This window comes from Pezoporus wallicus, unplaced genomic scaffold, assembly GCF_028554395.1.
Source record: "Pezoporus wallicus isolate ANWC-B61680 ecotype Strahan unplaced genomic scaffold, APGP_CSIRO_Pwel_v1 contig_12129, whole genome shotgun sequence".
Taxonomy (NCBI): Eukaryota; Metazoa; Chordata; class Aves; order Psittaciformes; family Psittacidae; genus Pezoporus; species Pezoporus wallicus.
In genome coordinates, this window is record NW_026642642.1 from 956,968 (window position 1) to 973,433 (window position 16,466).

General features: G+C 41.8%; 1 protein-coding gene across 7 annotated transcripts in view; it reads right to left on the minus strand.

Annotated features, from left to right (window-relative positions):
- PDZD2 (PDZ domain containing 2) overlaps positions 1 to 16,466 on the minus strand; it is a 204,502-nt gene that overhangs the window by 17,943 nt on the left and 170,093 nt on the right. For 6 of the 7 annotated variants that reach the window (XM_057431163.1, XM_057431159.1, XM_057431160.1 and 3 more), the window contains 10 exons: positions 15,365 to 15,479; positions 13,513 to 13,586; positions 13,126 to 13,351; positions 11,956 to 12,073; positions 9,565 to 9,697; positions 6,485 to 6,566; positions 5,418 to 5,521; positions 4,534 to 4,702; positions 2,579 to 3,369; positions 1,237 to 1,381 (listed from right to left, as the gene is read on the minus strand). In XM_057431163.1, coding sequence (XP_057287146.1) covers positions 1,237 to 1,381; positions 2,579 to 3,369; positions 4,534 to 4,702; positions 5,418 to 5,521; positions 6,485 to 6,566; positions 9,565 to 9,697; positions 11,956 to 12,073; positions 13,126 to 13,351; positions 13,513 to 13,586; positions 15,365 to 15,479 — 1,957 coding nt within the window. The remainder of the gene's footprint in view (positions 1 to 1,236; positions 1,382 to 2,578; positions 3,370 to 4,533; positions 4,703 to 5,417; positions 5,522 to 6,484; positions 6,567 to 9,564; positions 9,698 to 11,955; positions 12,074 to 13,125; positions 13,352 to 13,512; positions 13,587 to 15,364; positions 15,480 to 16,466) is intronic. The other variant, XM_057431161.1, reaches the window with a different exon arrangement.

Sequence of the window (16,466 nt, forward strand, 5' to 3'; positions counted from 1 at the left end):
CCCTGGCATAGCAAACAAAGGTGAACAATAACACAGTGACGAGCTGTGCATAAACAACTTGATTCTGATTCTCTTGGCACTTCTGCAGGTGTTTAATGTGACATGCATGGGTGATGTTATACACACGTCAAGCACATGGATTTCTGGCACAGACTTGTCCTTCCTTCCAATACATTATTAACCCACTCTTGGGCAACACACTGAGCTCCCAGTCAGTGAGGTACTCTGACACATTCACGCATTTCTCCAAGCTCTTCAGTTTTCAGCGCTTCATCCTTAAGCATTTGCTTACACCCTTCTGCTTCTGGGACACGCATCCCCATTCAAGCTGCCTTTCAGATAAGGCCTAGAAAGTGCATGGAGGAGGCACCCTTTCCTGCTCATTGAAATGTGCCAGATCTCTTTCATCCTTGCACAAACCTGCAGGATTATCCACACATCTTAACTTAGGTACCCATGCTAAGAAGTAGAGATTCCTCCTGGAGCTCACAAAGGGGAAATCATCTCAGAAGAGCAATCTGAAGCAGCTAGGCTAGGATTTGAAGTACTGCCTTGCTTCAGGATGCTGGATCACACACTGAAGAGACCCTCCTCCCTGACAGTGGGACAGAAAAGTTGCATGATAAAGGAGTGCAAATGTGCCCCTATTCCAATGCTGTTAGTTTGCGAAAGCCACAGCAGCCTAAGGAAACAAGAACAGGACTCTGCCAAGCCAGAAATTCATTACAACTGGAACTGAAGCATCTGGAAACACTTTAGGCTCCCAGGTATTAATAGGTACACGAAGAAGATCATAAGCTGGAATGAAGTGAAATACTATGTTCTTCCTGAATTTTAAAAGTATGCTTTTCTTTTTCAAACACTCGTTTCCACACCACGTAATTTGTACAGTCTGTGGGGATTCATATATTGCTGCAGCAGCATAAATAAGCCCTGAGCAGAAACTAAGAAGGTATCAAATATTTCAATTCAACCTAGAAAACTTTTTATAAGAAATATGGTCGATCCCTGGCTCTGTTCAAGGCCAGGTTGGATAGGGCTTTGAGCAACCTGGTGTAGTGTGAGGTGCCCCTGCCCATAGCAGATAGATCACCAATGCAGACAGAATGTACCCCGTTTTTTCTCTGAATCAGTTTGGGGAGCTGCGGCAGCAGAAGATTAGATCCAGCTGATCCAAGGGAATTTTCTCCACTGGTAGGCAGAATATATAGTACAAAACCAACACTACTCTCTCACCTGGTGTTACTTTCTGGATCTCCAGGGTTACAGACGTGGGAAGACACTGCATAAGCATGCAGATTTCTTCGTACGTCATCTTACTGACTGGGATACTGTTGATGGTGGTAATCTCATCTCCTACAGCCATCTTGCCCATTGATCCCTGATGCAACGACAGATTCAAGGAAATTATAAATACACAACAAAAGCACTGCCACATGGGCAAGGACTGCAGGGAAGTAACTCATGGCTTACAAGCAGTGTTTCCTATTTCACATCACTGCAGAGCATAGGTACCACTGCTGTCAGTTTGCCAACACATAAATAAAGGGCAGACTGTACTTTTGCCAGGAGATGAATTAATGATCAATCTCAAACAGGAAGGTCAAAAGAGCTGGTGGCTTCTCTGAGAGATCAGTATCAGGAGGGAGGACACAGCCCTTTTCATATAAATGAATTGGGTTGAATCAGCCCTAGCTTCTTCAGGTCTGGAACACTGTCATTTTTGCATTTCATGTATGAATTATATTCCTGGTCACAACCTCCCACTGGACCAGTGGGACTCTCCTAAATAACTGAATTGGACATGGACTGAGCTTTTATGGTAAAAACCTAAGTTTATTTCTAAACACTGTACAAAAGTCAGAGAAAAAGGCAGGAACAGAGCCCAAATCCCCAGCTCTGATAGCCCAACTCAACCCGCTGCCACATACTACCTCTTGCCCTAAGGGCCACTAACTAGACAAAAAATGCTACACCCAGCTTTGTACATCAGAGTACTATCCTTCCTTTTTCTGCACTTTGGCATTTAGGTCAGCAATTCCACATCCAGCATGAAGCAAATATCCAAATTAGTATGTGCATGTATGAGATGCACAAGAGCTGTGTGTTACCAACACCGCCATGGCGCTTGGCAAACCTCACCAGCACCTAAGGCCTCCTGGTACCAGTTTCATGTAACACAGGAATACATGCACATAAGTTAATAGATATTAATAAACATTTTCACCATCAGGATTAACTTCTTTTGTGTTTGCCCCTGATGAAAAGAAAAGAAACAAAAGAATAGTATTTTCTCAAAACTGTGAGTGCGAGCAGGGGCAAGTCCATCTCAGTAGATCCACCTCTTGACTTTCTTAGTTCTGAATCAGCCAGGATATGCTTCTAAATCAGAAGCATTTAATTTTAACTGCAGCTTCAGAACAATGTGGGATGAGACATTTTGCCCAGCAAACACGTCCCTTGCACGTGTTATTAAACAAGTGATCAACAGATGACTTGTTTAATAACAACAATAACCATAATAATCCAAGCAAAATGGAAGCAAATCACAACAAGGCAACCCAAATTAAAAAATTACCATTTCTGCTGCTCCACCTGGCCGCAGGCCTGTGACAACAACCTTTAAAGGCATGGCCTGGATTTCCAGATCCAGGCCGAATGACTCGTGCTCATTGCGAACCAAGGTGACTATTTCACCTTGGCCCTGCCCAGCTCCGTCTGGTGCTTCACACTTCTTGCTGTGAGGGAGCATCCTTGCAATAGGCTTGTTGTAAGAGCCATGCTCCTCCATCCTCTGCCTCTGAAGGCTTCGGCACTCAGTGCTCATCATGCTTTTCACTCTCGTGACTGCTCTATGCTCAAGTTTTGGGGATCTCTTAGATTCAAGTTGTGCTTCCCGGAGCTCCTTCAGACTCAGGCTGCCAAGACGAACTTCAGGCACACTTGAGTAATCGAACGCTATGATGGGGAAGAAGGAAGAGTCAATTTGCTCCAGCGTGCTGTCTGCAGACTCCGCAGAATTGCTGAAGACAGGGGAAGATGTCTCTGTGCTACTATATCTAGGTGACCCACTGTCCTGGCTCTCATCATCGATTTCTACAGACGAGGTTGTAATGACAACGCCAGCATCCTCCTGGCTCTTGGCCCTCTGGCTTCTTTGCAAGTGGGAATTTTCGTCATCATCACTAACATCACCATCATAGAACACAACCCTTCTCTGTCGATGAAAGGGGCTGCGGGCAGATTTGGGGCTGTCACTGAGGATGCCTGGTCTGACAGACTCCACATGCTTGTTGTGAAGACTGGACAATCTCCCAGTACTAGGAGAAGTTGGACCATTTGCTTTTGCCACTCCTGCTTCTCTGGCAGCTAGGGAAAAAAAAAAATTGCATTTATAGATGACTTTTAATACCATGCATCTGATTGCAGCAGATTACATGTGGCTCTGTTCGTGGGGGAAGCTAAACATCTCTCAAAGTGAAAAACAGGTTTTTCATGTTCTCCCTTTAACTACACTACAAGATGGATGGTAGACAGCACTACAATTTACGGGTAGTTCTCAGAATCAGTTCCTGGCACATCTGGTTCTATTTTCAGTTTATTTATAAATTATGACTATGACACAAAGGGATGCAAATTCACATGTGTATTTTAATTTAAACAAGACAATTTCTTTCACATTTTGCTTAAATCTATGTTCAGGACTGCCTGTGTCAACTTAGGAGAGAGCGAAAAATGACTTCCTGAACAAAGATACAAGCACACAATCAGTTTCAAATTAAAGAGTAATTAGCCGAAGAACTCTTTTCACATTCTTCTGATAAAGAACTACATCTTATTTTGCAGAAAGTGGTTTGTTGGGTTTTGGTTTGCTTTTTTTTTTTTTTTTGCTTTGTTTAGTGGGAATTTTAAGATAAAAATATTTTTAAAGTGTTAAAGAATGAATTTCTAGAGAAAAATAAGCTGTAGACAAAGACATTACTTAAGAAGCATAGGAAAGGCAGAACAAATGCAATAACCTTTGTGAGATCAGGGGTAGGTCTTTAAGGAAATGCAAGATACTTTCAGTTAAAGACTATGGGGACAAAGACATGTCAAAATTATCTCATGTCAAATTGAACATTTGATTGTTTTTACACTGCTATACATGACATTTTGAAATGGTGTATTTGATATAGCTATGAACACTTTCATTTAAATATAATCAATCAGATGATCATCAGTCATTTAAAAAAAAAAAACAAAGTGCAGTGCTGTCAATCCAGTTTCAGCCTAACCAATCAAATAAAGTCATTTTCACATAATCAGAACAGCAGTTTGGACAAAATACCATGGAAACAGGCACTTACGTGCATTATTGCAAGCCCCTTCCATTTTCCAGTATGAATTTAATATGATGAGCACCAGCTTGTACCACACTGCCCAGCACTTATTACCAGCACAGAAATGACTGTACAGCTCTCCTGTAAATCAAACCAGCTCACTGATTTTCACCCCATCAGCCAAATGACCTCACATATTTCCGCCTCTTACTCAGGTTGCCAGGAAGAAGAGAACCATCATCCAACAAACTGCTTCTGTTCTTCTGACGGAGCTGCTCTTCGTCACAGGAGCCTGTTACAGCATCAGAATATGGGAGCTGGCTTGTACCATCATGTGAGAAGTACTGGGAAAGCTCTGCCTCGGAGCTGACAGATCCCTGCTGAAAAGAATTGAACCTGGTGACCGACCATCATTCATGCTTCAAGCCTCTGTCTGTGTGCAACCACCACAAACTCCACTCACATCTCCACGTCAATAAAGGCAGTTTAAAGCAAATTTTTAAAATAGAGGGCTTGTCAGTACATTGAGAGCCAAACTGTCAAACTTGGATGGCTGAGATGCTGCATATCAATACATTTTTAGCCACTATAATAAATAACAATGGATTCCAAATCCCACTGTGTTACAGGTGTGGTTCAATGCAGACAAGAAACGAAACCATTCCCTTGTGTGATTCCCTTTACGCACCTTCTGCACTGAGAGAAGGGAAGGGTTTGTACCTATGGACACAGTCTGTATGACTTTTTTGTCCTTCCCAGATAAAACAGAGACTTTTCCCACTGCAACGGCTATATAAATAGATGAAGCACTCAGCCTGCTGCCCACAGGCTCAGGTCTCTCCTGCTAACCTCTTCTGTGTGTCCCAGAGACCAGGGGTGCCTCTAGGTGGCAGGAGGTGGGAGCCCACAGCTCTTTCTCCCATGTTCTGTACATCACTCCCAAAAGGGAGCTTGCTGCCATCATGATTTAAACACATGATGTAAGAAACAAACACTTTCCATGTGACAGGGAAGGAGCACAGATCCTCAAATAAGAGCTGAAGTAAAAGCTGAATGTGAAGCCGACGCTGTTTTTATTGCATCTAATTCTTTTACCCGGCTTGCTGGCTCCAGGAAACGTTTCATAGTCCAGCTGAGGGGAGATGAGGTCTCTCCTTGTTTGACCTTCACACTAGGAGATGGACTTTTTTGTACAGCTCCTGTTAAACACAGCTTAGTTAGGTGCCAAAAATTAAAGCTGTGGACTATATATACAAACCAGCTCCTCATTCACTTTCTGAGCTGAGGACTGCATTTAATCCCACCTATTATCTAAACTGCTTTCCTAAAGTGAGATTTATTAACATTTCACAAGCTTTCCCTCAGATCAGGTGAAATAAAGTCACAGAGACACACTACACCAGCCAGGCCTAGGACAGGGCTATGAACAAGAGACAAGCAGGAGAGGATCTTCCTCACATGCTGGAGCATGCTGCTGACTAGGTGCAACCTCAGAAGACAAATTAGTAGCCACTGGCAAGGTCTACTTCAGTAAAGGTCTTGCTGACACAAATATAAAGGGGATAATCATAAATCCAACATTTCTTTCCAAAAATCACCTTACTAGTCACTCAGCCATTGCCAGGAGTTTGCTTTCATCTGTAAGATTTTAGGAAGTGCTAGGTCTAGAGTTCAGAAACATCAGACAAATGCCAAAGCACTCAGTTTTTGAGATGACCCCAAAGATTAAACTGTGGTTAAAACACAGTCCAGTATGCAATATCTGGACTTCTTCAAATGGACACAACAATACTTTCTCTTTTTTGTGTGTGTTTTTTTGCCACCTATGTGGATAAATGTGCACACATGGAGTTGATTCATCCTGTCCTTTCTTTACTAGGACAACGTGCTTCCCGTTAATCTTGAAGAGAGGATAAAGCAACCATCTCTTGGCAACCCTACTTTCGGATCATGACAGCCTAGCAAAACAGAGTAGTATAAGCTATAAGGTCAAACTTGATGGTCTTGCTAAAATTTCTGGAAGTGGACAGAGTGACTACACCCACTAAACTGTTCTGCTGTTTTGAGGTCCTCAAAATATTTATGTTCGGAACCCAAGAAGATGTCCTTAAATCTTCCTGTACTTGGAAAAGAACACATATTAGGAGAAAACTTGCTGCTACCTGACATGTGAGAGGAGTTGGAATCCTTGCTCTCTCGGTGGGTAGTACGTGCGATTGCTTCATCCATCTCCTGCTCAGAAACCTAAAGTCAAGTGGAAGACAAGAGATCAAACTGGGTAGGGAAAATGAAGATGCAAGTCTGACCACTTATCACTAGAAATAGGTGACTAATTTCAGGTATGCTACTATTTATAAAGATGCAGTAAGGACCACCTCCTTGAGAGCTCCTAAGTCCTAATCCCCTGATTCAGACTCCCTCCATGCTACTCTCCTGCATAAGCCAGGAGGCAGAAGCCTGCCAACTTCATGAAGACCACGTCCAAGCACCACATTATGCAAACAAATAAAACAGCCAGACTTAAAGAAATCAAATGAAGCCATTACAGCACAATTTTAACTCAATTAAATGCTGTACATTGATCTATCAAGAAAATATTACTTTAAAATAGACAAAGACTGCTTTGTACAAGAACACATCAGCAACTGAAGATATTCTACACTCAACCTACCGGAAGAATACCAGACTTCCCATGATATTAGCTGTCTTTTTAATTTTCATTTGTCCTTGCTTTTAAAAAGAAAACCTAAATCAGTAATCGGTAATTAATGTTTCTCTGGTTTAAGAATAAATACTGGTTTACCATTTTTGCTAATTTTGTTCTCAATGAGTGCCATGCACTTAATTCGTATTGCTGGAAAACTCCATATGACTTTATAACAGGAACAACTAGTCTACAGGAATATATATATTTGAAAACAGAAAGGAAGTTAACTCTGTCAAAAATAATTTCTATGCACATTGCTTTTACATGAATTAAAATTCAGCATAAATAGGGACTAGAAACTTGAGTCTTTCTGAACCATGAAGATTTGAAAGATTCCTAAGCAAACTCAGCAGTTTAGACATAGTTTAAATGCCACATTCACTCAGAATAACAAGAAGAAAGAAAATTTTGTGGTATTGCTCTTGGAAGTACATGAAAACACTAAAGTGAACGTATTCAGCAACAAAATGTACTGTGGAGCTTTTGTGTCATAAAATAAGACATTAAGTATAAAAACATCCAAAGCAACGTGAGCCTTTGTAGAAATACATCTCTGTTTTAAGCCTGTGGCATGACCTTACAGCAAACCAAAAGCCTACCAGCTCCTGGGGCACAGGGAGTTCCTACAGGACACAGACCAAGCCTCAAGAGTATGATCTAAGAGCTTTACACAAACTTTGGGGTGCAAGATGTCCCAGGAGTGAAACAAGGTGTTGGACAGAATGCGGTATTGGTTTAAAGCTAAACAGAAATTCACACTTGTACAAGCTCTTCCAGTTTTGATTTTTAGCATCCTCTATGCCTAAGGCAGATCAAACTGGAGATGGACAAGCTAATTAATTCCTAACTACACTCCACAGGCTGAGGTATTATTAAGAGCTAACAAAACAAAATAAAACAAAACCAAGATAAAATGCCCACACATGTCTACAGATCCCTCCTGCTGTCAGAAAAAAAATGCTCCTCCCCGGCAGTGCTCAAGAAGAGGCTGGACAGAGCCTTGGGCAACATGGTCTAGGGTGAGACATCCCTCCTCATGGTAGGGGGTTGGACCTACGTCATCTTAAGGTCCTTTCCAACCCAAACCATTCTATGATTCTATGACAATGACATAATGATAAATATGCGTGCCCGTATGGACACTCCTTCAGAGATTCAGCTATGAGGGACTGTGGATTCAATACTGCCTAGGAGGAAAAAATGTTTTAGGGGCACTCCAGCTTAACTTCAAGCTTTTCTTAGAATTAGCTTCGCATTTCTTGGCAAAGAATTTGTTGTCATTTTAAATATCACTTATGAAAAACTGCAATAGGAGCCACTTGATAGTTTCCCTCTGTTACTGAGTAATAGCAAGCAATTAGCTTAACTCAGCTCATCTCCTCAGCAGATACCTGGTTAAGCCACTTACTGGGTTTCTAGTCACCATCACAGCAAGGTGAAGGATGGAGAAGAGAGGGCAGGCTTCACGGAGCCTCTCCAAAATTCTATATGCCTTAATAATGCAATCAAATGGAACCATTGTGCTGGCTCAGCACAGCATACAGACTTCCTCGAAATACTGTTATCTTAGGCTATAAGCCCAATTCTTACCCCCTTCATGCTTACCTTTAACTAACAGAACCACAGCCTCTTTTTAGCAGCACAAGGCCTAAAACTCTGGGCAGCAGACCCCTATTTGTCTATTGTTTGTATATTTGATTTAGCAGAAAACATGCAATTAATTATAAAATACGAAACCTAAGTTCTCCTAGATATGGATTTATTAAGGTCTCCATTTGTAGTTAGGAGTTCAAAAGTCACAGCTCTCTGGACCTACTAATGCAAATATTTTTACAGCTTCATTCCTGTTTAAACAGGAAGGTTTTGCACACTCATAAAATTCTTTGAAATACTGAAATAAAAGAAGTTGTTATTCCCAATAGCTTGATTGAAAAGGCTTTTATCTTCTATCATCAATTTTTAAAAACTGCTTGAAAATACTCACTTTGTAAACACAGCCTTCTTTCCAAATTGCCCTTGCACAGATTTCACAGTAGCAGTACATTCCTGATTCTCATGTTTTAATTCCTGAAGGAAAACTTTGATCTTTGGACAGCTTTTACTTTTTTAGAAACAGTATTCCTACTACTTTATTATAGCTGATCATTTCAATAAGCTGGTATTTATATTCCTGGCCCTAATTCATATTCTACCCAGAGACAAGCTAATTGCAAAATGACTTTTAGGAAGAGGAGGACCTGTGCCATATTTGCATTGCCACTTGGTCCAAGTACTGAGAAAGATGGGAACAGTCACTCAAGTAGTTTCAGGAAAATTGTATTTGATCAGTGGGTGATTTAAGTGAAAAGCAGCAGGGACAGTCCAGCATTGCTACAAGTTACAACACTGGAAGGCATCATTACAATCCTGACTTACTAAACAACACATGCCATAGAGAGAAAACTCCAGTATTCTTCATTCACTGCTTTCCTGACACCAAGACTTAAATTACAGCACCAGATACAAACCAGACACACTAACTCATTTTCTCCTTACCTTTGGGTTAGGATGCCGACTAATGATTAGGCTGACTGGACCCGGACCACATTCACTCAGGATGGCGTAGGCTTCGCTTAATGCTGCGTGACGCAGGCTCACTGAATCTGCCTCCAAGATCTGGTCACCACGGCTGCAGAGAGATAGAGCCAGTTAATCACAACTGCCTTTTACAAAAGCATTTGTGCTTTCAACTGATGGCTAAGCTTCTTCAAATATACAAGTGTCTGGAAAAGATCTGACGTGCAAAGAACTCAAGTCTTGGTTTTGTTCCCAGTGACGTGAATGCTTCAAGTCCTGTTGACTTCATGAGGGAGGTGCAGAGATCCCTTCTGCACTTAACATCAGTGCTAAAAACCCTATTAAATCAACAGAGAACATTTGGCTGCACTTGGACTAGGGTGAAAGCAAACTTCTGATTCCAGTTCTGCATTTTGAAACTTGTTGAGCAAAGAGAAAAAATTAGATTCAGATGGGCTGTTCCTTCCCCTCATATTGAATTACATAACACTAAACACACTGATAAGAAATAAACAATTTAGATATGAGTTTATGAAATTACTCCAGGAAAAAATTGAGCGAGATAAGCCTGCATTTGCTCCAAATTAAGATACAGTGCCCATTAGAAAGAAAAAAAACAAACAAACCAACAACAAAACCCAAACCAACAAACACCAAAAACTCATCTGAAAGGAAAGCACATATTGTTTACTTTTGTTTTCTCGATTTGCTAACTCTTGCTCATGATGCTTAGACATCTGCAACTATTTAAAAGAAAAGATCATCAGCTAGGGATATCATTAAAGCATTCTCATAATTACTAAGGCATTTCATTTAAATAGACATTCTCAAATAGTCTACTACTGCTGATTTATATTGGGCTACTTTTGACAATGGAAAAAAAATTTACACTGTGAGTCTACATGCCAAAGGCAAAATGGCAATTGCAAGTGGCAGCCTTCAGTAACCTGTACTGCTGGTAAAAGCTCAGGAAAGCAAAGGGTGACCTATCAGTTGTGTAATCATGCTGCTGCTCTGCCGATCGTTTAGACTTACAGTACAGAGCTATTAGAAATACACAGTCATGTACATATACAGTATTACTTAGGCAGGCACATCATTGAGAAGGGAAGCTCATATATGGAGGAGCTGGATTCAAACCTCTCTGGTATTGTAAAGCCAGTATTTTATTAACAAAGTTTTCAAAAAATCAAAACCATCCTCTAAGTTTTGTCTATGGAGCCATAAACCACTGATGGGACAACAGAAGCAAATGTCTCAAAGAAGCAAGCTAGAAATCTGGGAAGCATGCCTGGATAAAATCAATCATTAAACTTAATAAATGATACAGCTGTTACATACAGACGCAACCAGCATTGCAATCTTTTCCAAAGAGGCTTACAAGAAAGCAAGTTGGCATTAAATACTGTCTGCTACAGACATTTCTATATAGTAGGAACTTCAAAGGGCTTTGGCAGGGATGCCACCACAAAATTATCTTCTTCCTTTATTCCAAAAAATCTAATTGCTCTATCACAGTTTTCCTGGTAAGCAAGGAAACAGAAAAGCACTCTGTTCTAATGCAAAAGCAAGGCATTTGCTCAGCCTCTCTGCACCAGTGCTCATACCACAGGTTCAGGGCGGATCACGCAGCCCCACTGGGTCTTCAGCAGAGCCTCCCCTCCCAAGTGATGCTCCCAGCACCCACCAGCATTTATGCAGGGATGTAGAAAGGTGGAAGATTTCCTCCAACTGTTTTTAGAAATGAAGCCTCCAGGAGAGGAACAGCAAATAACTTTCTGCCACTTAATCCAACCTAAAGCACAAGGGAATGATTGCTTCTCTCTCTTACAGTTTGTTAAAGACATCTAAACTCCATGACAGAGTAAATGAGATGGGCAGTTCAGTCTGCAGCAACCCTGCCAGACTGACAGTAAGGGCAGAAAAGCACTGCTGCAGCCATGGGCACCATCAGCTGCAAGAACATCTCCCCCAGCTCTTTTCAAGAGAGTTTCAGGTGACTGAGCTTTTAGCAGAGCTCTGCAAATTTCCTCCCAGTCTGGGGTCTCTGGCTGTGGCTCTGATAAAAAGACATGAGGCTGCACTTCTTGCTGCTCTCCTTTCTAAAAGGGTGCTATTAGGCTCAGCTTTCTGTATAAAGAATTAAAAAAGAAAAATCAACCACAACCTTAATGATCATGCTGCTTCCAGCACACAGAATAATGTTTCCTGGGTATTTAATACCCCTTTGGAATGTCTTTATTTAAATGTTTTCTTTTTGGTCGACTCTTTAAGTATAAATCCCCTCCATGCTACATCAACCCATTGGTGAAAACAATCTCAAACAACTTTATTGTAAAACCACTCCAGCGTGTTTCTGCTTTAACTAACCTTAATCTGCCATCCATTTTAGCCACCGATCCTGGGGCCAGACTGTGAATGTATATCCCTGGAGAACTGTTTTCCAGTGTGAGACAACAGGCACCAATGCCAAGCCCAACCCCTGGCTCTGTGAAAAACAAGAAGTACAAAGAAAAGTAGCAGATTGTAATCACACAGGACACACAAATGTTTGTGTTCCCACATCCCATCTAAGACCAAGACTCATGTATTGTTTCAGGGCTGGCCTTCAGTGCAGTCAGTCAGGAAGCCAAGACCAACAAGTGGAAATCAGGATTGAAAATATCTGATTCTGACTGTTTTTTGAGATCCATCACTTCCACAAAGTTCTCTGTGTGGCGTGGGAACTGCCTGGAAATGACACAAGGTCTGATCTGGTCCAAGGCACAAAGAAGTGGGGGCAGCAACGTAATAAAGATGTCACTTGAGATCACTGCAAAAAACATGAGTACAGAAGATGCTGCCAACTGTACTGCTCCCTTTTGTTATATATAGGCATGGCATTCCTCAGCAAATTGGCAGGAAGAAAGGTAAGGCATTATCTCTGGTTCAGTAATTACCTCTGTACACTTCACCTTTGCTTTCCTTCAAGTGAGATCATTCCTAACATATGAATTGCTGAACATCTCATCTTCTCTCTCCAAATTTTTAATCCAACCTTTAAAATCAGCATGACTTAAGCCTCTGAAATGGACATACTTGTTGTACCACATACAGCATATCCTCTAAATTATCTTGTATAATTATTAATAATGAGAGCAACCCTCATGTAGGAGAACAGCTCATTTGGCCAATTTCGAGCACTCTACAGAGCTTTGCCTTACCCAGAGCTGCTGTTTACCAGAAGGGCACAACCATTTTGAGCTGCTGAGAGGCTGATTCACATTTTGCCCAGTATCTCACAGCATCCCTCTCTCAGCAGCACAGACACTGAGTGCTACCTCTTAAGAGTCTGCTGACTCTGGAGCAGCAAAATGTGGAAGGGGGAACTCTTCAGAAGTTTCTGCATTAGAGAATGCTTTTCTCCCCCATCCTGTGGTACAAGATCAGATGGACACAGGTAGGTTCCCTGGGTATTAGAACCCCTAATATGTTCCCAAAACCTCCCCTAAGACACAGGGATTTGTTCTCCAATCCCATCTCAATCCCACGAACCCTCACCTTTATTGAGCGTCACATCCATGACAATCCTGTCCTTTGGGCCAGGTCCTTTGCGGCTGGAGGAGGAACCGTCCACCTCATCGGCACCAGGGGTTGGCATGCCACCGCTAGCACTGGAGCTGGGGGAACTGGAGCGGCTCAGCAAGGTGGGAGTCACACAGGGTGTGAGGCTCGGGCTGCGCAGCCGGGTGCGCACTGTCAGGGTCACCACACCTTTCTTGAGTTGCTGGAGAGACATCAGAGAACCTCAATAAGGCATCACGATACACCAGCATTTGCTAGTAAACCTGTATACAGTAATCTGTGGCAGCTAAAGGATATAAAGCTGAAGGTATGAAACGACACTGAAGAGGAGTACGAATCTCTTCCATACTACATCCATGTTACCTTAAATCTCTGAATGGCCTCCTGATGGGTCAGTCCTTGTAGAGACTCTCCATTAACTTCTAGGATTTCATCCCCTGGTAATTAGATACAGAAGTCAGCAATATACAGACTATACAGAGATGTAAAAAAAACCTTTTCCTGTATGTAAGGCGACCTGCTATTACAAAGATTCCAATTAACTGTTCAGAAAAAGCCTTTTACTGTTCTCAGTTTATTTTCACTTGTCCTAATGCCTTTACAAGTTAATAGTGATGAATTAGCAGAGTAAGGACTGTTATTCAGCAGAGATCCTTAACTTGGCATTTTCATACTAACAAACATGCTTGAAACACCATGGATTTTAACTGAAGTCTGAAAATAGATGCTCGTAACATGGAAGTCCAAAGGGACTATAAGACTCCCTTTCTTTTATGAACATCAATAGGAGAAATGAGAATGTAAGTTAAACACAGTGACATGTCACTCCAAAGCCTGTTAGGAGAAAACTAACCTTCCATCCACATGCAGAAAGCAAACGTGTCATCTTACTAAATGCCTGTGGATGGAGAAGCATGTAGCCCATACACTGCAATAGCAAATCCCCTTCTTACCCCCCTGAACACATCCCATCACATACTCTTCTTATCCCAGTGAAAACATCCCAACATATTTCTACCTGCTTCCAGGCTCTGGGTCTTACTTCTTACACACAGCTATGGCGATCTACCTTCATTTTATTAAAAGAAGGTCATCATTATCCAAATTCATGTTCTGCAAATTTATTTCCACATGTGTAAAATTAGACGGCCAATGTCAGAAGACAAAGTTACTTCTCCTCTCCTTTCCTGGCCCAGTAAAAACAAATAATTAAATAAATTAATAAAGGGAACACAAGCTTTGAATAGCCTTCAAAGGGGCTATGGGACAGGTGCTACTTCTTGGCTTCCCACAGTGAGTGCACAACCCATACGACAGGCACACAAGCTTCCTTCTAGCAGCAAGTGTGAGAGTTGGCACCAAAGACAGCCTCAAATACAACAAGTGTGATGAGATCTAAAGAGGGCAATGATGATACGCGAAGGAGAGGAGTAACACAGGAGCAGCTTGAGAGAAGTAACACAGGAGCAGCTTTCTGTAGAAGACAAGCAACACAGCCCCTGCAGAAGAGTTGGCAACCACCACTCTGAACTTATGGTCACTTTGTATTTTCAGCAAGTGAGTAATTGTGTGTCTTTCTGGCATAGCACTCAGACCAGGGTGAAAACAAACACAGAGCAGATTACACGTACAGCTCAGAGATCAAGCCTGCAAAAGCTGTAATAAAATCAGGATATAACTGCTTCCCCAACCAGCCACATGATCTTACTGCCAATACCATCTTTCCTCTTCTATTTTTCTGGTTATGACTCTTACTTGTTGATAGATGTCAAAATCATACCAAGATGCTTAGAGAGCACAATGGCCCAGAGCAGCGTCTCCCAAGCATGTCTTTCTATATAACCCCTTCTTGGACTAGCCTTTTTCAAGCCAAATCTTGGTTTGATAGATGCATTTCACAGCTATCAATAGCCCTCTCCAATTGAAGAACTGCAGCTTATGTCTTGGGCAAATAAAGTTCACTGAAGAGGAAGGAAAAACAAAACAAAACAAAACAAACCATCATGCTGTAGCTTGCCCTTCTCAATATGCAATATAATCAAGTTAACTGCTACGAATGACCTTCCCAGGATGGACAAACAGGGTGTGCTACATTCTCCACAGCCTCTTGCTGATGGCCAAGTACCTAAATAAAGTTGTACTTGAGCTTTACTGCTGGACTGAAATAATATCCCACTGTGGTCCTTTACATGCAGTTGAATTCTCTCTACTGTACCTTCTTTAAGCCTTCCATCAGCAGCTGCTGCTCCATTTGGGAATATGGTCTTCACAAAAATCCCCATGCGTCCACGAGCAGAATCCTGACCTCCCACAATGCTGAATCCAAGACCCTACAAAAAAAGGGAGAAGCGACAGCTGGCACCTTACTTTATTAATACCTGTGTGGGAAAGACTGCCAATAAGTCAAAGGAAAGATGAAAACCTAAAAGCTTCTGATGAATTGCACTGCCATCTTACCCTCTGCTTGCATTTCCTCATTTGCTTTCACTCTAATACCAACACACTTATCAGCCCAAAAAGTAGCAGCAGGCACCTTAAGCTGAAATAGCAAAAATGCCATTTTGAGATTACTTTAAAAAAAAAAAATCCACTGGGCCAATAGCTTTATGTTATCCTACTTGCATTTTAAAAACCGTAACACATCGCTTCTAAATTGACAGACAGTAGATTTCCACCCCTGAGATCTATATCCGGGATTAACTGTAGTTTTCTCTGCTGCCACAGATCCTACATTTCCTCAGGAAAGAAAAAAAAATAGAAGCTTAAGAACATGACTTAAGGTCAGTGCTGTAATGTCAGGAATGCAGCTGGAATGGGGCTGCCATGGGGGGGCTGCCACGCTCATGTCTCCAGAATAATTAAAAATGTACATGTTCCATGTTGTATTTAAATAAATCCAGATCAATACATTCCCCAGGGCTCCATCTGTTAGCTCTCACCCCTGCACTGCCCTGGCTGGCTGCGGGACCGTCTTGTGAAGCTGATCAGGGAACGGATGAGCACAGCAGAATGAACCTTTCCCCTCTCTACTGAGTTATTTCCCAGCCAAATTACTTCCTCAATCCACCTCTCCCCGACCCATATTTCTCCTGTTGTCACTGCTGTACATGTATTTTACAGAATAAAGAGAAAAGTCACCAACCAGGTGGACAAGGGAAGTGGAAAACTGCTGTGCTTCAATGATCTGAAGTCACTGTTATTATTAGTGCCTCAGGCACAGCTCTCCAGCTGAGGGATGCTGCCAGGGCAGGCACTGTGTTTACAATCCAATACAACACCCAGCTCTTTTATTTTACTCTGTGAATATAAAGTAGACT